Source organism: Leptodactylus fuscus, chromosome 5 (assembly GCF_031893055.1).
Source record: "Leptodactylus fuscus isolate aLepFus1 chromosome 5, aLepFus1.hap2, whole genome shotgun sequence".
Classification (NCBI taxonomy): Eukaryota; Metazoa; Chordata; class Amphibia; order Anura; family Leptodactylidae; genus Leptodactylus; species Leptodactylus fuscus.
The window spans coordinates 214,150,068-214,176,311 of NC_134269.1; the positions used below are offsets into that span (position 1 = coordinate 214,150,068).

The 26,244-nt window shown below is 43.4% G+C and overlaps 1 protein-coding gene across 2 annotated transcripts in view; it reads right to left on the reverse strand.

The window, feature by feature from the left end:
* Nucleotides 1–4,267: 4,267 nt before the first annotated feature.
* The window catches only part of LMNTD1 (lamin tail domain containing 1), a 51,462-nt gene continuing 29,485 nt past the window's right edge, over nt 4,268–26,244 (reverse strand). Inside the window, exons 8-17 of one of the 2 annotated variants that reach the window (XM_075275347.1) lie at nt 19,492–19,593; nt 15,339–15,457; nt 13,299–13,507; nt 12,946–13,147; nt 10,574–10,760; nt 8,999–9,118; nt 8,495–8,706; nt 8,262–8,410; nt 6,751–6,839; nt 4,268–4,561 (exon numbers count right to left, since the gene is read on the reverse strand). In XM_075275347.1, coding sequence (XP_075131448.1) covers nt 4,421–4,561; nt 6,751–6,839; nt 8,262–8,410; nt 8,495–8,706; nt 8,999–9,118; nt 10,574–10,760; nt 12,946–13,147; nt 13,299–13,507; nt 15,339–15,457; nt 19,492–19,593 — 1,530 coding nt within the window. In that variant the 3' untranslated portion in view covers nt 4,268–4,420. Of the gene's footprint in view, nt 4,562–4,760; nt 4,923–6,750; nt 6,840–8,261; nt 8,411–8,494; nt 8,707–8,998; nt 9,119–10,573; nt 10,761–12,945; nt 13,148–13,298; nt 13,508–15,338; nt 15,458–19,491; nt 19,594–26,244 lie in introns of those variants that run through there. The other variant, XM_075275346.1, reaches the window with a different exon arrangement.

A 26,244-nucleotide genomic window follows, 5' to 3' on the forward strand; every position in this document is an offset into this window, starting at 1 on the left:
GGCCACAAATCCGCAGCAATTTCCTACATGTGAACGTACCCTCATAGGTCAGTTATACAGAAATACATAAAACATTACACAATACATCACTTTTTTTCTGTTTTCTGGTTTTGGAGTCGCCCGTCCTGTGGCCTCAGAACAACTACATGGTGACTTACACAACATCGGCCGACGCATACAGAGATTCTGAGGTAAAATATGGCCGAAACCCCCAGAAGTTACCTCATGTTGGATGCTACACCCCGCTATTAAGGAGTGTGGTAATATGGTTTCAATGGCTACGACTTTTCACCTCATATTTTCCCTATTTAGTTCTTCCATTATAAACCCTAAGTTACTGTCATTTCACCAACCTTTCCTGGTGGGCGGGGGTCTCCCATCCAGTATGTGGGGGTCTCGCAGTCACTTAGGGTGTTCTTCCTTATGAGAAGCCTTGTCTGGCCTTGGACCCCTCTGGTTACCGTCTTTACCTCACAGTGATTCTCCTCAAGGGCTTACGGTCATGTGACCCACCAGGTACAGGTGGCTGCTGGGTCCTAGAGAGTCCATGTCAGCTGTGCAGTGTATAATGGGGGGGGCTGCATTAATGGGGCCAATAGATCAGCAAAAATCCCAAAAAGTCATGTCATGCCCCTAGACTGGATACGTGAATACCTCAGGGGTCGTCCGCCTCAGCCTAAATCATACTTATATTACACTTTGGGATCTCTTCAGACCAGGGAATATGGGTTGTGTGTGGTGCCGTAGCTCAGCCCTATTCATGCGAGTACCAGATACCATGGAAGGGGGCGCTGTGACAGATCTTTCTAACCCCATAAACCAGTGTATGAATGTAGATATACTTGAGTGTGTATGATGTCAGCACAGTGATGATGTCAGCGACAGGGACGACTTCCAGAGGAAGAGACCACTAATAACAGATTTTCTTTTGATACCAATGTGTTTTTTACTTATTTTATTAAATACAAATACATGACTATGTTGTTTGTATCTTTCTCCATCATCCATGGTTATTGTCTCCAAGCTGTGACTCTCCACCTGGTGTGAAACTACAACTCCCAGCATGCACGGTAAGGAAACCCCTGATCTTCAATCCTAGAAGAGAGCTGACATCTGATTGCTTTATAGTAAGATATTTGACGCAGTCATCTCCCCGATCCTTCTCTATGGCAGTGAGGTTTGGGGCCCAGCCACCTACCCAGACCAGTTAAAGTGGGATTCCAGCCCAACAGAGAATTTCCACCTGGAGTTCTGCAAATACCTGCTCCATGTCCATCGCAACACCACCAACATAGCCTGCAGGGCAGAGCTAGGCAGACTCCCCCTATGGCTCACCATACAGAAGAGGGCGCTAGCTTTCCAGGCATACATCCAGGTGAGCAAGCCCGACTCCTACCACCACCAAGCATGGCTAAGCCACCTGAGCAAACCAGACACTCACCAACCAAACAACAGCCAACCACCAAACCAAAAACACCAACAGATGATAACCAAGGCCGAAATAAAGGCGACCACAGAGGCAAACAGAGAGCGGTACATTGAAGAATGGAGAAACGAAATAAATAACTCCAAGAAACTCACCAATGTGTACCAATCCCTACAAAGGGACTACACCATGGCCACCTACCTGGAGAGAATACGCCACCCCAAGCACAGACAGACCCTGAGCCGGTACAGACTGAGCGCCCACAACCTAGAGATAGAGACGGGGCGATACAGACAGACGTACAAGCCACGGGAGAAGAGACTGTGCCAGCACTGTGACCAGGGGGCCCTAGAAGACGAGACCCACTTCCTGCTACACTGCACCAAATACTCAGCTGTGAGGGCCGTCTACTACCAAAGACTCTCTGCCCACATCCCAGACTTCATATCTGCAGACGAGAAGAGGAAACTCTACATCCTACTGGGAGAAGAAGAAGCCACTGTGGAGATCGCTGCCCAATACGTGTCCAGCTGTCACCAAACAAGAGGAAGATGAGACTCCATGGACTGTTATATTTATCCCAAAACACCCGCCCCACCCCCCACCCCCACCCCCACCATATAGCAGTCACCAACGAAGAGGAAGACGAGACTCCACGGACTGTTATACCCCAAACCAACCGCCCCACCCCACCTCCAACCCCCCCATATAGCAGCCACCAACGAAGTGGAAGATGAGACTCCATGGACTGTTATAACCCAAAAACCCCCCCCCCCTTCCCATACCCACCACCCACCCAACCCAACCCAACCCCCCGCCCACTTTACTAGCTTTGGCAATGCCAAATAACTATTCGGACGTGCCAATAAAGCATTTTTGATTTGATTTGATTTGTAAGGGGCCACAAGGGGGAGACAGAGTACATGAATGCAATAAACTCTAATCACCATTTACTGCCATCTTGTGGCACCTAAACAGAATACAAGAAAATATGCAAGCCAGGAGTCTTTGCATTATACATGGCTACCACTAGATGGCACACAGCACATCCTCCGCTATAAAAACATTCTAAATAAATGAATGGCACCTGCTGACACCTAGTGGCCGAAGAGCAGATTGCAGACTTCGCTGGCGTTCCTACAGCAGTCAGCAATGTGAGATTATGTGAGTATCCTATGACTATTATGAGAGAATATCCTATAACTTTATCAGTGTATCTCTATAGCAGAGGTCCCCATAGTTAGTCCTATTATAAAAGCAGCTCTATATAGTCTCTGCTCTGCTTCCTAGTCATTCACTGCAACCTCTGTGTTCTACCCCGCACCCACAGCCCTGCTGCCTCCACCTACTTATACACCCACTCACCTATACTACTCTACCTTTCTCCCACATGATCAGCTCTACTACATCCGCTTCCCACACTCAGCTCTGCTATATCCACATTTCCCCGCCCCCCCACCTGCCAGCTCTACTACATCCGCTTCCCACACTCAGCTCTGCTATATCCACATTTCCCCGCCCCCCCACCTGCCAGGTCTACTACATCCGCTTCCCACACTCAGCTCTGCTATATCCACATTTCCCCCACGTGCCAGCTCTGCTACATCCGCTTCCCACACTCAGCTCTGCTATATCCACATTTCCCCCCATGTGCCAGCTCTGCTACATCCACTTCCCACACTCAGCTCTGCTATATCCACATTTTCCCCCACGTGCCAGCTCTGCTACATCCACTTCCCACACTCAGCTCTGCTATATCCACATTTTCCCCCACGTGCCAGCTCTGCTACATCCACTTCCCACACTCAGCTCTGCTATATCCACATTTTCCCCCACGTGCCAGCTCTGCTACATCCACTTCCCACACTCAGCTCTGATATATCCACATTTCCCCCCACGTGCCAGCTCTGCTACAGCCACTTCCCACATTCAGCTCTGCGACATTCACTTTCCACACTCAGTTCTGCTACATTTACTTCCCACACTCAGCTCTGCTACATTCATTTTTCAAACACCCACACTCCGCTACATCCACTTCCCCACACAAACAGCTCTATTACAGTTATCTTCCCCCACATTTCCCCTCACACACAGCACACACACTCAGCACCACTACATCCATTTCCCCACACACAGTTCTACTATAGTTATCTTCCCCCACACTCAACACTGTTACTTTCATATTCCTCTACATACTCAGCTCTGTGACGTCCACATTTCCTCTCACACACAGCTCTTCTACACCAACCTTTCCCCCACAACCTCAGCCCTTCTACATTTATCCTTTCCCTCACACTTAGCACTGTTACCACTTGGTCCATACACGTAGCTACTGTACAAGTTCTGCCCCCGAATGTGACTGGTCACATGATTGTGACATCATTAAAGCTCCATTTGCAGTGCCTGTGCCGGCAGTTTGCAGTCCTGCAGTGTAGAGAAGACATTTCTCAACCTGGCTTGCGACTCCCGGCAGGTCTTCACATGGCCCTCATGGGGTCCTGACCCACAGTTTGGGAAACATTGCTAAAAAGATATTTGAAGAAATTAATCACCAACTCAAGTTCTTTACATCTGCTTTACTGTTTCCTTCAAAGTTGTAATTTTCTCTTTGGCCCCCCATTGTTTCTGAGCAATCAGTGCTGATAGTTTTGGTGTCTGATATATAACTAGACTCCCTAATGCCCAGTGGGTGGTGTCAGGCAGAAGCAGGCAAGGAGGCGTGACTCAGAGCCCTGACATTGTCTTCCCATATTTGGGGCTCTGAGTCACACCCCCTGGCCTGCTCCTGCCTGACTCCACCCACTAGACATTAGGGAGTCTAGTTATAGGCAGGCACCAAAACTTATAGCACTTTTTTCTCAGGAATGGTGAGGGCTAGAGAAAAAATTCAGTGGGGGGGCAACTATGAAAGGTTGAAAAGGACTGGAAATGACACAGGTGGTAAAAGGCATAACTAATGTATAATGGCATATAAACCTCCATGTTGTACTATCATCAGACGCTGGACAGGACTGCGGGGGCGAGAGATACTTGGCTCGCGAGCCTGATGTTATAAGAGGAGTTGGTGAAGTATTTCTGGAGAACGGACCCGGCAGGCGATGAGTATCCCAGATACAGGACCCCTCTGGAATTCGGCTGCAAGAGAAAGAGGAACACGTCGTGACTTATCCTGCCACATGGCACCTCAGGATCACATCTACCGTGGACGATATCTGTCACAGGAAGTGGGAGGAGCCTAGACCGCCCCCTGTGTATAGTATGGAGCCTTAATGATACATGGGGGTCAGTAACTGCTACTAATAGTAACACGCAGGGGAACAAGTCTAACCTGTCCATGGGATCCACATCACCAGGACGTGAGAGGAGGAGGACGTGGCATCGGAGGCTGGAAATGAAGGTCCTGCACTGACTGCAAATACCGCAACCCTACCCGGTGCTGCTCAGAGACCGGGGAGAAGCTCCCGGGAAGGAGAAGTCTAAGAGTTCCTTTTCTTGCCTGTTGTGTGAACAGACAAATATTTATTAGATCTAACAGTGACGTCCTCCTGATCAGAATACAGTTATATCGTAGGCTATCCGGTCACCCAGCTTTCTACAGACTCTGAATGGCATGTACATTGGCACTGAGACACAGAACTACATTCCTATCATCTAGGGTACTGCTCTATCTTTGTGTCAGTCTTTACTGCAGTTCTGGTATTTTATTCAAAGCTCAAATATAAAAGGAACTTCATATGAGACCTGGAATAAGCGGCGCTCTGGGCTCTGTATATTTGGTGATAATGCTGGTCCGAACCGGATAGAGTATATCAAGAGTATATATAGAGTATATCAAGAGTATATATAGAGTATATCAAGAGGAAGCCCAGGGCAAATACGGAGAAAATAAAGTACACAGATTCTCGCCTCTCTTGAGTGTTTGGTCTTCTTTCCCATTGTTCAGTCCTCACCCTTCGGCAGCTCCAGCACCTTCTCCAATGTCACACGTCCCTAAATCACCGCTGAGGCCCGTGACTAGGCTTCAATCCGCCATCATGATATTGGTGCACCTCACCTACCTGGGCCTATGGTCAGCTTTCCAGCATTTGGTCTTCTTGCATCCTCTTCTCCAATGTCACACCCCAGGGATTTGGCCTCAGTGGTGACTCGGGGGCATGTGATGCCAGAGAAGAGGCCACAAGACTCCATGGGTGAAGACCGGACGCCTTGAACGAAGACAGGACACTCGAGAGAGAGGTGAGGATCAGCCCCTACCCTGGCCCTTTGCAGTGGTTTATGGGTGAGAAACCTCAAAAATCTCAGGTTTGGCCACTCCTAAAAATTCACAACAAACCCAACTTTTTATGAACCATTTTGCTCATCTCTTTTCACTATTGGAGAGGACATTTCAGATCTGACCACTAGATGTCCCTGTTGGCATTTATAAAATCGCTGCTGATTGAGTTTTTATCTGCATAGACTGTAATTATAAGGCATTTGCCTATAGGGGGCGCTATAAATGTATGCCATTGAAGAATACTACAGGCAGCCTGATCTGGCTGATAACAGAGAACACTAGATGTCAGGCCTGTAATAGTGACTGCGATCCTTGGGATTCTGATCTTATTACTGCCCATGTAAATAAGAAATAAAGCTGTCCCCTAGTGCACAGAGATGTCAGACAACACAAACACAAACAGCGCCTCCCGATGGGACTATTTCCTGCTGTAAACCCCAAATACTGATACAGCTCGGAGCACACAACCTGCAGGACATTACACCCACGTGCACGAGGCACCGGCCCACTCACAACTCCATGCAGATATTGCTCCAGGTCATATTCAGAACCCCAGTGATGTCATTGCTGAATTTAATGTAAGGCCGCCCCTTTAATTGCAATGCTAATAGTCCCACTTCCATTATACTGTAATGTTGTATTAAAGGGGTTAATGAAAATATATACATTGATGACCTATTTTTAGTCTTGGTCATCCAGGACTCCCACCGATCAGCTGCATGTGGCTGAAGTGAATAGGGATGAGCTGCAATACCATGCACAGCCATTATACAGTGTAGGGCGCTGTGCTCAGTAGTCAGTGAAGAGGTCACAGTGCTCAACCGAACGTTGCAGCCTTTTCAGCTGATCGGTGCGGGTTCCAGGTATCAGACCCATCCCAATCACATATCAATGTGAATACATGATACAATATATAAATCCTGGAATACCCATATAAGGGGACAAGCCATAGCCCATTTACAATTCTTACAGTATGTTAAGGGTTAAAGGTCTCCTACCACTCATATAGGATGCAGCCTACACCCACCACCAATATCTGCCATCTTACCCCTGCTGATCGGATGGGCCCGCGGTAGTTCTTGCGCCTTTGGTGTCCTCTTGGATCTCTCCCATTGCTCAGCTCCGTGGTCATTACATCTGCTGGACACAATGAGGCGCACTCCCATTAACATTCATCATATTGTCCACATCTTCCTGGATTATAAGTGGGCCCAGATCATAGTGTGAAGGGAAAAAAAATCCAAGGAGGCGTGTATTATGTCTGCCCCCAGTGCTAAACCGGGTGAAGCAATAGGATTAGGAAAGGGGAGGGGCTTTGTCACTGGTGGGGGGGGGGCAGCTTGCTGCAGCAGGAACCTCTCCCCTCTGAAAGGGTTTCTAAAGGCACAAGGTCCTTTTAGGCTGCCCAATTTGGCTAAAGTAAGGGGGCATACATTGTACCCCTTCCCTTCCCCAGTGCTAAAGCAGGTGATGCAATATGACTGGAGAAAGGGGAGGGGCTTTGTCACTGGTGGGAGGGCAGCTTGCTGCAGCAGGAACCTCTTCCCTCTGAAAGGGTTTCTAAACACACAAGGTCCTTTTAGGCTGCCCAATTTGGCTAAAGGAAGGGGGCATACATTGTACCCCTTCCCCAGTGCTAAAGTAGGTGATGCAATATGATTAGGAAAGGGGAGGGGCTTTGTCACTGGTGGGGGGCAGCTTGCTGCAGCAGGATCCTCTCCCCTCTGTAAGGGTTTCTAAAGACACAAGGTCCTTTTAGGCTGTCCAATTTGGCTAAAGTAAGCGGGCACACATTGTACCCCTTCCCTTCCCCAGTGCTAAAGCAGGTGATGCAATATGACTGGAGAAAGGGGAGGGGCTTTGTCACTGGTGGCAGGGCAGCTTGCTGCAGCAGGAACCTCTCCCCTCTAAAAGGGTTTCTAAAGACACAAGGTCCTTTTAGGCTGCCCTTTTTGGCTAAAGTAAGGGGGCATACATTGTACCCCTTCCCTTCCCCAGGGCTAAAGCAGGTGATGCAATATGATTAGGAAAGGGGAGGGGCTTTGTCACTGGTGGGAGGGCAGCTTGCTCCAACAGGAACCTCTCCCCTCTGAAAGGGTTTCTAAAGACACAAGGTCCTTTTAGGCTGCCCAATTTGGCTAAAGGAAGGGGGCATACATTATACCCCTTCCCTTCCCCAGTGCTAAAGCAGGTGATGCAAAATTACTGGAGAAAGGGGAGGGGCTTTGTCACTGGTGGGTCGTCTGCTGCAGCAGGAACCTCTCCCCTCTAAAAGGGTTTCTAAAGACACAAGGTCCTTTTAGGCTGCCCAGTTTGGTTAAAGGAAGGGGGCATACATTGTGCCTCACCCAGTGCTAAGGCAGGTGATGAAATATGGTTAGAGAAAGGGGAGGGGCTTTATCACTGGTGGGGGGGCAGCTTGCTGCAGCAGAAACCTCCTCCCCTCTGCTCGGATTTATATGGACACAAGGTCATTTTAGACTAATTTGGTCAAAGGGGTTGTCTATCTAGACAAACATCGTTACAGGTCAGGGTTAGGGTAATTTTTGTTTTCCTCACCTTTAGAGGGCGCTGTTTTAGTAGTTGGAGATCTCAAGCTATTTCCATCACTTCCCAATGACGGGTTGAAGTCTGGGTGGGTGGGAGATGCAGTACTCTGTGTCCAGGGACTCGATGTAGCTGGAAGGACGAGGGGTGGGACCTTCTCTCTACAGAATGCAGAAGAAATGTGAGCAAACCTTCTCGCACCGCTTTCGCTAGCTCAGCTCAAGAGACAAAGAGGAGGAGTCTACCTTCTTAGAAGACGTGGCACTTTCTCCAGTTTACCATAAGCAGGTGGTGACTTTGGCGTCTGGCTTCTTCTGTCCTTGGTGGCTGCTACGTCCACTTGACTCAATTCACTTATTATTTCTGATGAAGGGACTTTGGGTTCGGATCTGAAGGTTTCGTATCTTTCTAAGGATTTTTTGGATTTTTCCTTTAAAGGAGTGAACCAGGCCACTGCCTAGACACATACAAAAATGTAAAAAATGTAAAAAGTTACAAAAATAGTAAAAGTTCTAAAAAAAATTTCCAGTCTCAACCCAACATCATCGCACCTTGGCCCTACTGCCTGAGGAGACCCAATGGCTACTTTGCTACATAGGAAGACATCGGTATCCTAAATCGGACTTGGAAGGTGGGGACCTTAGAAATTTTGCATGGTGTCCCATGAACATCTAGCGCCCCGTCTCACCATATGGGCTGTCGCTGTGGCACGTAAACCCATCTACACTATATAACGTGAAATATCTTACTTGTCCATTTGGGTTACACAAGATTGTTGTGCACTTTGGTTCCGTCACAAATTTATTCTGTTCTTTCCACAGGAAATCGGTGGGAGGTTTATGAGGGACACCAGCAGCAGACGCCCAAACCTGGGATCGATATGGAAAAGATGACACCATGGTTGTTTTTGTATCACACATTTTAGCATTGGCTCCTCACCATGAGGAGTTTTTGAGAAGCCAACAAAACTTTCATGAGATCAAAGGATGTTAAATTTCGATATGCCATCATTTGAGAGTCAGGTCACCCCTATACACATAGATTGGTTGGTCAGTCCTGAGGTTGGGTTCCACCAACTTAAGATGTATGGTCACCTTACAAAAGGGAGATGTGTTAAGCCTAACTATCAAAAGTTGAAGACTAATGGCAATAGACCCCTTTACAACTCAAGACTTGATCTTTCTATAGTTGATCTTCAAGACCTTGATCTTAAAAAAACAACCAACCAGTCAAAAATAATTCAAGATGTCACCACTGAAACCCATCTATAAAAACCTCTAGATCGAACAAAACTTCATTAAATCTTAACCACTGAACAAGGCTTCTACAAGATGTGACCAAACAGGGCCGGATTATAGGGCCTACACAAACTTGAGGGCCTAGGGGAACCTCCAAGCCTTGTACTTTTTGCCTCAGCCAATGTTTTGATGTACCCCATCCCTAGCAGTCACTATTTATATGGTTAGAGTATATGTTGCTCACCTTCAGGACCTCCAAAAGAGGGGTTCCTTGAAAGCTCTTCTGCAATCCTATCCAGGTAGTCACACATGCATCACAATCTCTCATCAATGTCTAAGAAAGGCCAGCTTGGTTCTTTCCATTTTGGTAAAAGGAACTACGCCCGACTACCTATTCTATATGGTAGCATGATAGGAACAGTTGAGGTCCATGTCCTAGAAATGGGAGGTAGTTCCCACAAAATTTCTCCAAGGAGTCTCAAGCCACTATAATACGACCTCAGGAACATCTCTTGCAGACCAAACTACTGAACAATCCTTCAAGATCAGACCGCTGAAGAAGTCTTCTCCAAGATTAGACCACTAAAAAGACCATCTTCTGGCCACTGAAAAACTTCTCCTCAAGACCTGATCATTGAACATGCTTTCCTCAAGACCACAAAACAACTCCTAGTCAACACATTAGCACTGAAGAAGCCTTCGGACTTCGAGGTAAGTCCGTAGAAAAAGCCTTCTTTGACATCTAACAACTGAACACTGAAGAACTCTTCTTCAAGACTTGACAATTATTCTTCGAGACCTGACCACTAAACAAGTCTTTTTCAGGAGAGGACAACAGAATCTTTTAAGCTGGTAAGACGTATTCACCGACACCGAGCAAAGGGCAAGCCAGCTTTACAGAAAATATCTGCACCAAATTCGGACAAGTTCTAGCAACCAACAAGGCACTATGGTCAACTTTATGTATGGTCAACTCTACGCTCAACGTCCGAAGACATACATGAACTAGTCACATACTATCGAGTCATGCTATCTACTCCCTTTCGGTGACAATTATATTTTGTGCCCCCCCTACTCATTGCTTACAGTCACTTCACAGCTTGCCAAAACTCTGGATTTCGGTGGGAATCGGTAAATAGCCACAGGATGTCCAAGAATATTTTGCTGCAGAATGTAGCCTCCAATGTCTTCTTCTCTCTCAAGGGATCGGTTAGCAATTTTCACAAAATGGCCACCAGGGTGAACTTCTGTGATTTCCAAATCTCCAAGGGCGCTGAAGGGTTCAAAAACATAGGAGAGAATGTATGTGGCGGTGTGGAGAACATGGAGATCCTATGTACCTGTTGGCCCTCAAATGGCTCTTACTTGGGGTTGAGCCGATCTTGAAATTTCGGAATCGTTTTTAAAATCCGATTTCCGATCATTTTCCATCTGATCCCAATTCCGATCCTAATGCAAGTCAATGGGATTTTTTTTACTGATCGAAGATCGGATTTTAAAAACGATCCTATTCACTACACAGCATGGAGTCCAAAAATTGTTTCAATTTTTGGACTCCACGCTGTGTAGTGATTAAAAAAAAAATCCCCTGACTACTTAGCCCCCCTGGTGTCCACTTAACTGCACAGATCTGCTGCCGCTCTCCGTTCTTCTCGGGCTGGTCCTCTCTCATTCACATACCTTCAGAGTGTCGTGCGCGCCCCCACCTCCCTAGGCTAGTGTTAGAGATGATGGGAGTAGGCAGGACTTGTTGTGGCTTAGGAGAGTGTGAGCGGGGAGATGTGAGTGCATCACTCATGTCTCCCCTCCCATACTCTCCTAAGCCACAAGCCCTGCCTTCTCCCAGCATCTCTAACACTAGTCTAGGGAGACGGGGGTGCACAGGGCACTCTGAAGGCATGTGAAGTAGAGAGAAGAGGAGCAAGAAGAACGGGGCGTGGCAGCGGCAGCAGATCTGTGCAGGTAAGTTGAGCGTTTGGGATCAGAATTCCATTTTCGATCTTTTTTAGGTGGGATCCAATCTTTTCCGATCGCTCAACTATACTCTTACACCAAGATCTGGAAATTTGTGCACCTACTTTGGGTCAGTCATGTCATTCGCACCCAAGCAATTGACCTTCTAAGAGACACTGCACATTGGCCTTTATTATTTTTGGGATTTCTAATCCCGAGTGTACAGTGGTGGGTAGATGTCGATGACTCAGTGTGATCGTGTTGGTATCTGGTGCTCAGTATTACAATTCTAACGCTGAATTATTGAGTAAGTCTGGTTTATGTAACTTCACTCTCGGCACATCCTGACACACAACACGTCTGAGAAAAGCAAAAGTATGTAGTGCCCGGGGCTGCTGGAGACAAAAATATCAATTTGTCTGTATACTCAAGAGCACAGACACCTGGAGGTTCAGGAACCTTCCAGACAGAGACTGACAGAATGTTAAGGAGCATCTTCCTTGCACAGAATTTACCGTTTCTAATCGAGATATTGTTTTCAATTTTTTTGACTCATTTATTGTAGACCTGAAGAAGAGACTAAGAGGCCAAAACGAGGCCTCTGACCACCGTTGATTCATGCTGCTATCATTTCCTCCAAGAACAAGAGATATAACTACTTTCATCCTCTTTTTGTCTTGGTGGTGTGACCCTCAGGTTGGATCTCCATCTTTGTCCATGTTGGTTGTGAACAAAGACGGTTCTACTATATAGTCGGAAACCTGGACTTAAAAAATGTTGATAACCTGGACTTCATTTGAGAGCTGTTGATGGTAAGCACAACGGAGATATCACTAGAGTCATACTCTTCTCATCATGGTGGCATCTTCTAACCAGGATACCACGACAAGACAAGTCTAAGCATGGAGCGGAGGACGTGGTTGTGAACAAAGATGGTTCTACTATATAGACGATAACCTGGGCTTCATTTGAGAGATGTTGGTGGAGATACAATGAAGATATCACTAGAGTCATACTCTTCTCATCATGGTGGCATCTTCTAACCAGGACACCACGACAAAGACAAGTCTAAGCATGGAACGGTGGACATGGACTTGACATGACCATGAGAGGATCCATGGAGTGGATGGCTACACCATCAAGGAGGGGTGGATATATCATGGAGACAACATGTGTAGATTCAACGGGGTCCGTGGTAAAGAGGTCACAGCTCAAGCCTCTTCACAAGTACTTCAACAAGGAAGAGGAAACAACCTGAGAGTCATGCCACCTCACTCTCCAAGAGATGGAACAGGAGTGCTGGACCAGTTTGTTGATGGTGAGGGGAGCTGTCATAAACCAAACCAGGAAGGGCCCTATTTTGATGTCATGGAGACCCTTTCTCCTTACACAGGCCTACTACCAGATGAGATGACATCTGAGGGACCTTGATGGTAAGGACAATGGACTTATTACAACGTAGATACCGCAAAGAGTATTGATGAAGGTTCTGATAGTGAACTGACCTGGATACAGCTGCTTTGGTGCCACCACCAGTCATTGGCGCAGTGTTGGTGACTACTTGAGGGCACACATCGTCTTCCATCATGGAGGCTATAGAGCTTTGTTGTTTCCTAAGGTCTGTAGAGGTGGCACTGGGGAGAGGTGCAGTAGCTGGCCTGATCACTGTCTCAGTTTGGTTACCACCATCTTTTGCCAAAAGTTGATCTTAAAAAAAAATAAAGTTTGCAAAAGGGCAATGATGAGACTAGTTTATGATAAACTGATCATTAGGTGGCGATGTTGTACTGCTGATATTTAGACGACTTCCACTCCCGTCTTCCCAGTTAATGACCCTAAATGGACACAGAAGTCTTACCAGGTGTTTCTTCTTTGGATAAATTATTCCCGTCTGATGTGGCCGTACTGCTGGACAATCTACTGGGATCTGACGGGGTTAAACCGGGCACAAGGTCACCGTGGTAATCAGGAAGCGGGGTGTAGGCGGGTGAGTGGAAAAGATCTCCTAATATGTGGGAGGAGGAGGACGATGGGGTGTGCAGAGGGCGCCGCGGGCTACTAGTCATCCTGCATAGAAGATAGAGGCTTTCAACATACACCATGAATACAGACGAATAATGATCTATGGATCTATCATCTATCTCCTATCTATCTATCTATCTATCTATCTATCTATCTATCTATCTATCTATCTCCTATCTATCTATCTATCTCCTATCTATCTATCTATCTATCTATCTATCTCCTATCTATCTATCTATCTATCTATCTATCTATCTATCTCCTATCTATCTATCTCCTATCTATCTATCTATCTCCTATCTATCTATCTCCTATCTATCTATCTATCTATCTATCTATCTATCTATCTATCTATCTATCTCCTATCTATCTATCTCCTATTTATCTATCTATCTATCTCCTATCTATCTATCTATCTATCTATCTATCTCCTATCTATCTATCTATCTATCTATCTATCTATCTCCTATCTATCTCCTATCTATCTATCTATCTCCTATCTATCTATCTATCTATCTCCTATCTATCTCCTATCTATCTATCTATCTCCTATCTATCTATCTATCTATCTATCTATCTATCTATCTATCTATCTATCTCCTATCTATCTATCTCCTATCTATCTACCTATCTATCTATCTATCTATCTCCTATCTATCTATCTCCTATCTATCTATCTATCTATCTATCTATCTATCTCCTATCTATCTATCTCCTATTTATCTATCTATCTATCTCCTATCTATCTATCTATCTATCTATCTATCTCCTATCTATCTATCTATCTATCTATCTATCTATCTATCTATCTCCTATCTATCTCCTATCTATCTATCTATCTCCTATCTATCTATCTATCTATCTATCTATCTATCTATCTATCTATCTCCTATCTATCTATCTATCTATCTATCTATCTATCTATCTATCTCCTATCTATCTATCTATCTATCTATCTCCTATCTATCTATCTATCTATCTATCTATCTATCTATCTATCTATCTAACTATCTATCTATCTATCTCCTATCTATCTATGCACCCCATAAGTAAACAAAATGAAACAATTTACATATAGGCCGAGGCCCCAGCTTTTTTTTTGTTTTGTTTTGTTTCTTTGAGCCAAAACTAAGAATGGATTGGGCAGAAGTATTAGGGGCTTCCTAGATATTTCCCATTCCATATTTCCGATTACTTCGGTGGTCACAACTAGGTTTGGCTGAAAAAGAAATAAAAAAATGCAGCAAAATCTGCAACAGCAACAACAAAAAGCAGCGTTTCCGCAACGTGGGGCCTTACACCTTGGCCTCCTACATAGGCCACACAGGAACTCTGGAAATCTGTGTAATCTACAGACTTTCCAATGACACTGAACCAGCAGGGGGCAGCCTTGAGGTAGGAGCTACTCCAGTGGTTTATGAATCCAGCGATATTCTGCAGAGCAGCTTTAGAAGTGACTAGAGTATAAACTATAGGTAAAGTGGAGCGGTAAGAGAGCCCGAGACACTACTACTGGGCCATTAAAGGGGAGGTCCACTTTACACAGTCTCTTTTATTAGTTTCCATGGTAATAAAGCTGTTCAAAGGATACTTTGCTGTTTAGGACCATCGGTGATCAGTAACTGTTCACTTTCCCTGCAGCGCCGCCACAGGTTACATGGAGCATTACACCATTCTCATGAAAATTAATCTGTGTAATTGAAGGAAGTATTTGTTCCTCCATATTAGATGTGGCCGCTCTTTATCGGGGGGTCTCAGCCCTGCTAGTCAGGGGTGGCCTTGGTGATGAGACTTAAACGCCCAAATTTTCAACAATCATAAAGCTGGTATATATGGACACCTATAGGTGGTCCTTGGCTCTGGGTGTACCACTTACTGAAGCTCCTCCTCCTCCAGCATGGACTTCAGGGCATCCAGCTCATTCCTTAAGGATACGTTGGTTTCTTGGAAGGTGTTCAGCTCCTTCATTTTGGCCAAGAGAAGATCCTGCAGCTCCTGGAGATGTAGAAGATGCCAAGAGAGGCTGAAAACTGACTACACAATAGATTATTCCATGGAGTGAAATTTGGTGTATGAGATTTTTTTGCAAAAATTTTCAACTTTTTTTATAAAATTGTAGGAGCTTATCCCGAGGAGGAAGGGCTTCCAATATCCTGATAGATATGAGATAGATAGATAGATAGATAGATAGATAGGAGAGAGATAGATAGGAGATAGATAGATAGATAGATAGATAGATAGATAGATGATAGATAGATAGATAGATAGATAGATAGATAGATAGATAGATAGGAGATAGATAGATAGATAGATAGATAGATAGGAGAGAGATAGATAGGAGATAGATAGATAGATAGATAGATAGATAGATAGATGATAGATAGATAGATAGATAGATAGATAGATAGGAGATGGATAGATAGATAGGAGATAGATAGATAGATAGGAGAGAGATAGATAGGAGATAGATAGATAGATAGATAGATAGATAGATAGATAGATAGATAGATAGATGATAGATAGATAGATAGATAGATAGATAGGAGATAGATAGATAGATAGATAGATAGGAGAGAGATAGATAGGAGATAGATAGATAGATAGATAGATAGATAGATGATAGATAGATAGATAGATAGATAGATAGATAGATAGATAAATATACAGGAGATAGATAGATAGATAGATAGATAGGAGATAGATCGATAGATAGATAGATAGATAGATAGATAGGAGATAGATAGATAGGAGATAGATAGATAGATAGATAGATAGATGATAGATAGATAGATAGATAGATAGATAGATAGATAAATATACAGGAGATAGATAGATAGATAGATAGATAGATAGATAGGAGATAGATAGATAGATAGATAGATAGATGATAGATAGATGATTGATAGATAGATAGATAGATAGATAGATAGATAGATAGATAGATAGATGATAGATAGATGATAGATAGATAGATAGATAGATAGATAGATAGATAGATAGATAGATAGGAGATAGATAGATAGATAGATAGATAGATAGAAGATAGATAGATAGATAGATAGATAGATGATAGATAGATAGATAGATAGATAGATAGATAGATAGGAGATAGATAGATAGATAGATAGATAGATAGATAGATGATAGATAGATAGATAGATAGATAGATAGATAGGAGATAGATAGATAGATAGATAGATAGATAGATAGATAGATAGGAGATAGATAGATAGATAGATAGATAGATAGATGATAGATAGATAGATAGGAGATAGATAGATAGATAGATAGATAGATAGATAGATAGATAGATAGATGCACCGCCACCCTATAAAAGGCAGCGTTCTTAAGACTGATGTTTCAAGGCTTCTATACAATGCACAGTAAGGTCACAGCTGTAATGTACAACAATGACGGCACTTCAGATAACAAGACTGCTCTCTTGACGTCTCAGGCTCCTTTTATCTATGGCTTTGACGTACATGAAAGCGAGGACTTCCCCCAACAATAATACCTGAGCTGTTCTATTATGGACACATGTTAACCCCTAAAGAATGTGTAAGATAGATAGATAGGAGATAGATAGATAGATAGATAGATAGATAGATAGATAGATAGATAGATAGATAGGAGATAGATAGATAGATAGATAGATAGATAGATAGATAGAAGATAGATAGATAGATAGATAGATAGATAGACAAATAGATAGATAGATAGATAGGTAAGAGATAGATAGGAGATAGATAGATAGATAGATAGATAGGAGATAGATAGATAGATAGATAGATAGATAGATAGATAGATAGATAGGAGATAGATAGATAGATAGATAGATAGATAGAAGATAGATAGATAGATAGATAGATAGATAGGAGATAGATAGATAGATAGATAGATAGATAGATAGATAGATAGGAGATAGATAGATAGATAGATAGATAGATAGGAGATAGATAGATAGATAGATAGATAGATAGATAGATAGGAGATAGATATATTACATTATCCCCATAAGACCCTTTCTAGGAAAATGTATTTTCCGTCCGTAGAACTTTCCGCCATTATCCTCCTCTGATTGTAATGATGTGGCCTTCGAGGACTTGAAGAACCGTAATTAAATCTCAGACAATTTCTTTTCCAGCTCTGCTATCCGGAGGACACGTCATGTGACCTCGGCCATTCACTGGATCGGCTCCAGGTTATTCTCTTTTTGCCTCTTCACACAAACAATTATGGGCTGGATTATTGCGATGTGTGATTTACAGCATAACTAGCGCACAATTATCCGCCATACAGTGCCCGCTCGGTGTGCGGCTACATCATTACCTAGAAATTACCTGACTATAATCCTGGCCGGGGCAGGATAATGTGCTCACCACTCCGCCTGCGGTCTGAAATACAATCTATCGCTCTCTGTTATCAGCCAGTTCGGATGATGGTAGTGTTCTCATTGGAATAAGTGTAAATAATACTGCCATGATCACTATTATATATCTTACGCCTCCATATCTGTGACTGATATCAGCCGCCCTCCTTAAGGTTAACTTTTGTATGGTTACCTTTAGTATATTAGGGAATTTCCCCCATTACCTTCTTATGTCCAGTCTTATTCCCTATGCTGCCCAAATACTGCCATACAATACCGAATAACACGGTTATACACTGCACACATAGTACTGTCACACAATGCCAAAATAATACTGTTATACACCGCACACATAATACTGCCATACAATGCTGAAATAATACTGTTATACACCGCACACATAATACTGCCATACAATGTCTAAATAATACCTTCATATATGTCTAAAAAATACTACCACATTTTGCCCATAAAACACTGTTATAGGGGCGCTGTGGCTGGGATGGTTATGGGGGCGCTGTGGCTGGGACTGTTATGGGGGCTCTGTGGCTAGCACTGTTATGGGGGCGCTGTGACTAGCACTGTTATGGGGGCGCTGTGACTATAACTGTTATGAGGACACTGTGACTAGCACTGTTATGGGGGCACTGTGGCTGGGACTGTTATGGGGGCGCTGTGACTATAACTGTTATGAGGACACTGTGACTAGCACTGTTATGGGGGCACTGTGGCTGGGACTGTTATGGGGGCGCTGTGGCTAGCACTGTTATGGGGGCGCTGTGACTATAACTGTTATGAGGACACTGTGACTAGCACTGATATGGGGGCGCTGTGGCTAGCACTGTTATGGGGGCGCTGTGACTAGCATTGTTATGGGGCTGCTGTGACTAGCACTGTTATGGGGGCGCTGTGGCTGGGACTGTTATTGGGGCGTTGTGACTAGCACTGTCATGGGGGCGCTGTGACTAGCACTGTTATGGGGGCGCTGTGACTAGCACTGTTATGGGGCGCTGTGTCTAGGACTGTCATGGGGGCGCTGTGACTAGCCCTGTTATGGGGGCGCTGTGGCTGGGACTGTTATTGGGGCGTTGTGACTAGCACTGTTATGGGGGCGCTGTGTCTAGCACTGTTATGGGGGCGCTGTGACTAGCACTGTTATGGGGCGCTGTGACTAGCACAGTTATGGGGTCGCTGTGGCTGGGACTGTTATTGGGGCGCTGTGGCTAGGACTGGTTCTGTGGTGATTACTATGTTAGGGACACTGTGGCTGGGCCAATTATTAGGGTTCCTGTAGGTGGCCGGTTACTGTAATACTAATGTTACTCAGTACATGAACCAGGAGGCTCAGGATGGACAGGAATCACTGACTATTAATAGAAACCTGGAACAATATTACAATATATTATTAGCCATAATATTATAATATTTTTAAAAATTTCCATCTTGAATTTCGCCATCTTCCTATTTTTCCTGTTGCAGAAGGGGCAGGAAATGCTGCGAGCGCTGGTAATGAGGCTGTGAATGGCCCCATTGTTGGGGGAGGGCGGCCCGGCCTCCAGGGACACACAATTGCCCATATTATTAGATGTAATGGGAAATTAAAAGGCAATCTCCCTCCGCAACTCCCAGAGCGGCTCATTATAGAGGGGGCGCCACTGACCTCCAGCCGGGCCTCCAGGGCCTCCATGTGCTGCCGGCCTCTCGTGTGCTCGGCCTCCATCTTCTCCATCAATATCCTGTTGTTGGATTCTTCAGAGAAGAGCTGGGGAGACAAATAAAGTTAATTGAAAACAAATGGACTCCTGTGCAGCCAAATGGAAGCTATTGTTCTCTGTTATCAGCCACAGATACTTCCCTGATCCCCACAGTCCCTATCGCTCCATTCACAGCATATGTGGGACTGATTTCAGTGGCCCCGAAGAGCGCCCCAATACTGATACTGCCTGCAACGTGCCCCCTATAAGTAGTGTCAGCAGAGCGCCCCAACACTGATACTGCCTGCAACGTGCCCCCTATAAGTAGTGTCAGCAGAGCGCCCCAACACTGATACTGCCTGCAACGTGCCCCCTATAAGTAGTGTCAGCAGAGCGCCCCAATACTGATACTGCCTGCAACGTGCCCCCTATAAGTAGTGTCAGCAGAGCGCCCCAACACTGATACTGCCTGCAACGTGCCCCCTATATGTAGTGTCAGCAGAGCGCCCCAATACTGATACTGCCTGCAACGTGCCCCCTATATGTAGTGTCAGCAGAGCGCCCCAATACTGATAATGACAGCAACGTGCCACCTATAAGTAGTGTCAGCAGAGCGCCCCAATACTGATACAGCCTGCAACGTGCCCCCTATAAGTAGCGTCAGCAGAGTGCCCCAATACTGATACTGACTGCAACGTGCCCCCTATAAGTAGCGTCAGCAGAGCGCCCCAATACTGATAATGACAGCAACGTGCCACCTATAAGTAGTGTCAGCAGAGCGCCCCAATACTGATACTGCCTGCAAAGTGCCCCCTATAAGTAGTGTCAGCAGAGTGCCCCAATACTGATACTGACTGCAACGTGCCCCCTATAAGTAGTGTCAGCAGAGTGCCCCAATACTGATACTGACTGCAACGTGCCCCCTATAAGTAGCGTCAGCAGAGTGCCCCAATACTGATACTGACTGCAACGTGCCCCCTATAAGTAGTGTCAGCAGAGTGCCCCAATACTGATACTGACAGCAACGTGCCCCCTATAAGTAGCGTCAGCAGAGTGCCCCAATACTGATACTGACTGCAACGTGCCCCCTATAAGTAGTGTCAGCAGAGCGCCCCAACACTGATACTGCCTGCAACGTGCCACCTATAAGTAGTGTCAGCAGAGCGCCCCAATACTGATACTGACTGCAACGTGCCCCCTATAAGTAGTGTCAGCAGAGCGCCCCAATACTGATACTGACAGCAACGTGCCCCCTATAAGTAGTGTCAGCAGAGCGCCCCAATACTGATACTGACTGCAACGTGCCCCCTATAAGTAGTGTCAGCAGAGTGCCCCAATACTGATACTGCCTGCAACGTGCCCCCTATAAGTAGTGTCAGCAGAGTGCCCCAATACTGATACTGACTGCAACGTGCCCCCTATAAGTAGTGTCAGCAGAGCGCCCCAATACTGATACTGACAGCAACGTGCCCCCTATAAGTAGTGTCAGCAGAGCGCCCCAATACTGATACTGACAGCAACGTGCCCCCTATAAGTAGTGTCAGCAGAGCGCCCCAATACTGATACTGATTGCAACGTGCCCCCTATAAGTAGTGTCAGCAGAGGGCGCCAATACTGATACTGACTGCAACGTGCCCCCTATAAGTAGTGTCAGCAGAGTGCCCCAATACTGATACTGACAGCAACGTGCCCCCTATAAGTAGCGTCAGCAGAGCGCCCCAATACTGATACTGACAGCAACGTGCCCCCTATAAGTAGTGTCAGCAGAGCGCCCCAATACTGATACTGACATATATATACCCCGATATAAATACTGCCTGCAAAGTTCCCTCTTAGGGGTTGTTCACACGGGGCAAGAGGGGGAGGATTTTGGCGCGGAATCCACTTCCAAATCCGCCCCCTCACAAAAGAAGTTTATCTTTTTTCCACGAGCGGTTTGTTCCCTTTCTTGAGGTGGACGCTGCGGTGGAAATCGTTGCGGCGCGTCAAGACAATCCCTCCAGACTAGGCCCATTCATTTGGGCCTACTCTGGAGTGGGAAGCTGCGACTGTCGGAAACCTTGACAGTCGCGGCAGGCGCATTTTGGTCCTATTCTGACGCACTTCCTGCGTCAAAATCAGGACCAAAATAAGTGGTCAATAGCCTCGTGTGTACTAGCCCTAATATAATAGTGTACAGTCACTCACTGGTAACATCTCCAGGTCATTGGTATTAGCACACGTTATTTGGCGCAGTCGCCCCTTTAATACAGGACCCCAGACCTCTCATCACGCGCTGAAGAAAACTGATTGATGTGTTTTGGCCCCGAGTGCAGAGCGGGCTCGGAGCTGTTTACAGGGAGACGTCATTTCCAGAACTCTTGGCCAGATTCTTAGTCCTCATGAATATCCGGGACAGGCTCCAAAACACGAGAGCTGCGGCTCAGGAGCAACATGGGGTTATGCTGTGGTGTATACGCTGTGCGCACTATTGTGTCCTCATCGTATGAGGGACTGTTCACACCTGGCAGGTTTCCATTTCAAAAATGTCTGCAACGAATCTATATATTGTATGTGCTTGTGAGAATCACGACATGCTGCACAACTGTCCAACGGCGATGGAACTTCACCAAAACTGCAATTCAACAGCATCGCAATTGTGTCGCGACCACAACAATGACACAGCGGCGCGGTCGCCAGTCGCCATCACAGCACAGTGTCACAACCGCGCAAAAACTACTGGTAAGCGTGATAGATGGCGACTCCTATTTCATATTTTTTAAGGGTAAATTATCTATCATTTTTCTCATCTTTCGCCCCTGCACCGCCTTTTATCCATTTCGCCGCTTCTTCGCTCATCACGCCGCCGCACGCACCTGCGCCTTTCCAATTAGTCCAGTCGGATAGACCCCGGTGATGTATTATAAAGTATGTGCCCCCCCTCCCCAGCCTTTGAAGAAGACCCAGGTGTTCAGTTCCAGCATAGAAGACGCAGAATTCAGCCCCATCTATTCAATATAATTCCATAAAGAGTCCATAATGGCGGAGGAGGGGGGGGCGGAGGGCGACTCTGCCAGAAGTGTCAGCTGCGGACAAGCAGCCGGTTAGCGGCAAACAAGTCTGAGAGGCTCCAGGAGACGGGCACTTGAGATGTGGTAATGAGGCCTCTGTATGCAGTCTCAGACCTGTACGCCGTCCACACATCAATGAGTAACCAGAGGCCTGGTGTGTGAGGATGCCCGGGGCATCTATATGAGCAAGCACGCATGTCAATTATGTGCCCCAAGCAGCACCCCCCGAATATTAATCTGTTACTTTATTACTGAAAAAAGGCCCCAAAACGCAAATATTTACATACAAATTGATTCTAATGCCGAGATTTACATCCTGTGCTCACTACCGACCCCTACAGTACAAGCCTGGAATAACAGCAACACATAACAAGTGGGCTATTGTTACACTGAAGTGGGTAGACCAAGTGGAAGAGAGCGCAGGTCAAAGGTCACGGCGAAAAAGAGGGAGAATTGTTCCAGAAAGAAAACCTTTAATCAGTAACTGTTGTGAAATCTCATCAAAGTAACAGCAAGGGAAGAAAAACCTCAGTCACAGGTAGCCGAGCCCGGAGAGAATGGATTGTAGGATCGGTCGCGAGTCAGTGATCACAAAATGTCCAGGTAGTGACTGGTCAAGAATAAACCTACTATAATACTGCCCCTATATAAAAGAATATAACTACTATAATACTGCCCTCTATGTACAAGAATATAACTACTATAATATTACCTCCTATGTACAAGAATATAACTACTATAATACTGCTCCTATGTACAAGAATATAACTACTATAATACTACTCCTATGTACAAGAATATAACTACTATAATACTGCTCCTATGTACAGGAATATAACTACTATAATACTGCTCCTATGTACAAGAATATAACTACTATAATACTGCTCCTATGTACAATAATATAACTACTATAATACTGCTCCTATGTACAAGAATATAACTACTATAATACTGCTCCTATATACAAGAATATAACTACTATAATACTGCTCCTATGTACAAGAATATAACTACTATAATACTGCTCCTATGTACAAGAATATAACTACTATAATACTACTCCTATGTACAAGAATATAACTACTATAATATTACCTCCTATATACAAGAATATAACTACTATAATACTGCTCCTATGTACAAGAATATAACTACTATAATACTGCCTCCTATCTACAAGAATATAACTACTATAATACTACTCCTATGTACAATAATATAACTACTATAATACTGCTCCTATGTACAAGAATATAACTACTATAATACTGCTCCTATGTACAAGAATATAACTATTATAATACTGCTCCAATGTACAAGAATATAGCTACTATAATACTACCTCCTATGTACAAGAATATAACTACTATAATACTACCTCCTATGTACAAGAATATAACTACTATAATACTACTCCTATGTACAAGAATATAACTACTATAATACTGCTTCTATGTACAAGAATATAACTACTATAATACTACCTCCTATGTACAAGAATATAACTACTATAATACTGCTCCTATGTACAAGAATATAACTACTATAATACTACTCCTATGTACAAGAATATAACTACTATAATACTGCCTCCTATCTACAAGAATATAACTACTATAATACTACTCCTATGTACAATAATATAACTACTATAATACTGCTCCTATGTACATGAATATAACTACTATAATACTGCTCCTATGTACAAGAATATAACTATTATAATACTGCTCCAATGTACAAGAATATAGCTACTATAATACTACCTCCTATGTACAAGAATATAACTACTATAATACTACCTCCTATGTACAAGAATATAACTACTATAATACTACTCCTATGTACAAGAATATAACTACTATAATACTACCTCCTATGTACAAGAATATAACTACTATAATACTGCCCCTATGTACAAGAATATAACTACTATAATACTACTCCTATGTACAAGAATATAACTACTATAATACTGCTCCTATGTGCAAGAATATAACTACTATAATACTGCTCCTATGTACAAGAATATAACTACTATAATACTACCTCCTATGTACAAGAATATAACTACTATAATACTGCCCCCTTATGTACAAGAATATAACTAGTATAATACTTCTCCTATGTACAAGAATATAACTACTATAATACTGCTTCTATGTACAAGAATATAATTACTATAATACTACTCCTATGTACAAGAATATAACTACTATAATACTGCTCCTATGTACAAGAATATAACTACTATAATACTACTCTTATGTACAAGAATATAACTACTATAATACTGCTCCTATGTGCAAGAATATAACTACTATAATACTGCTCCTATGTACAAGAATATAACTACTATAATACTACTCCTATGTACAAGAATATAACTACTATAATACTGCTCCTATGTACAAGAATATAACTACTATAATACTGCCTCCTATCTACAAGAATATAACTACTATAATACTACTCCTATGTACAATAATATAACTACTATAATACTGCTCCTATGTACAAGAATATAACTACTATAATACTGCTCCTATGTACAAGAATATAACTATTATAATACTGCTCCAATGTACAAGAATATAGCTACTATAATACTACCTCCTATGTACAAGAATATAACTACTATAATACTACCTCCTATGTACAAGAATATAACTACTATAATACTACTCCTATGTACAAGAATATAACTACTATAATACTGCTTCTATGTACAAGAATATAACTACTATAATACTACCTCCTATGTACAAGAATATAACTACTATAATACTGCTCCTATGTACAAGAATATAACTACTATAATACTGCTCCTATGTACAAGTATATAACTACTATAATACTACTCCTATGTACAATAATATAACTACTATAATACTGCTCCTATGTACAAGAATATAACTACTATAATACTGCTCCTATGTACAAGAATATAACTATTATAATACTGCTCCAATGTACAAGAATATAGCTACTATAATACTACCTCCTATGTACAAGAATATAACTACTATAATACTACCTCCTATGTACAAGAATATAACTACTATAATACTACTCCTATGTACAAGAATATAACTACTATAATACTACCTCCTATGTACAAGAATATAACTACTATAATACTGCCCCTATGTACAAGAATATAACTACTATAATACTACTCCTATGTACAAGAATATAACTACTATAATACTGCTCCTATGTGCAAGAATATAACTACTATAATACTGCTCCTATGTACAAGAATATAACTACTATAATACTACCTCCTATGTACAAGAATATAACTACTATAATACTGCCCCCTATGTACAAGAATATAACTAGTATAATACTTCTCCTATGTACAAGAATATAACTACTATAATACTGCTTCTATGTACAAGAATATAATTACTATAATACTACTCCTATGTAGAAGAATATAACTACTATAATACTGCTCCTATGTACAAGAATATAACTACTATAATACTGCCCCCTATGTACAAGAATATAACTAGTATAATACTTCTCCTATGTACAAGAATATAACTACTATAATACTGCTTCTATGTACAAGAATATAATTACTATAATACTACTCCTATGTACAAGAATATAACTACTATAATACTGCTCCTATGTGCAAGAATATAACTACTATAA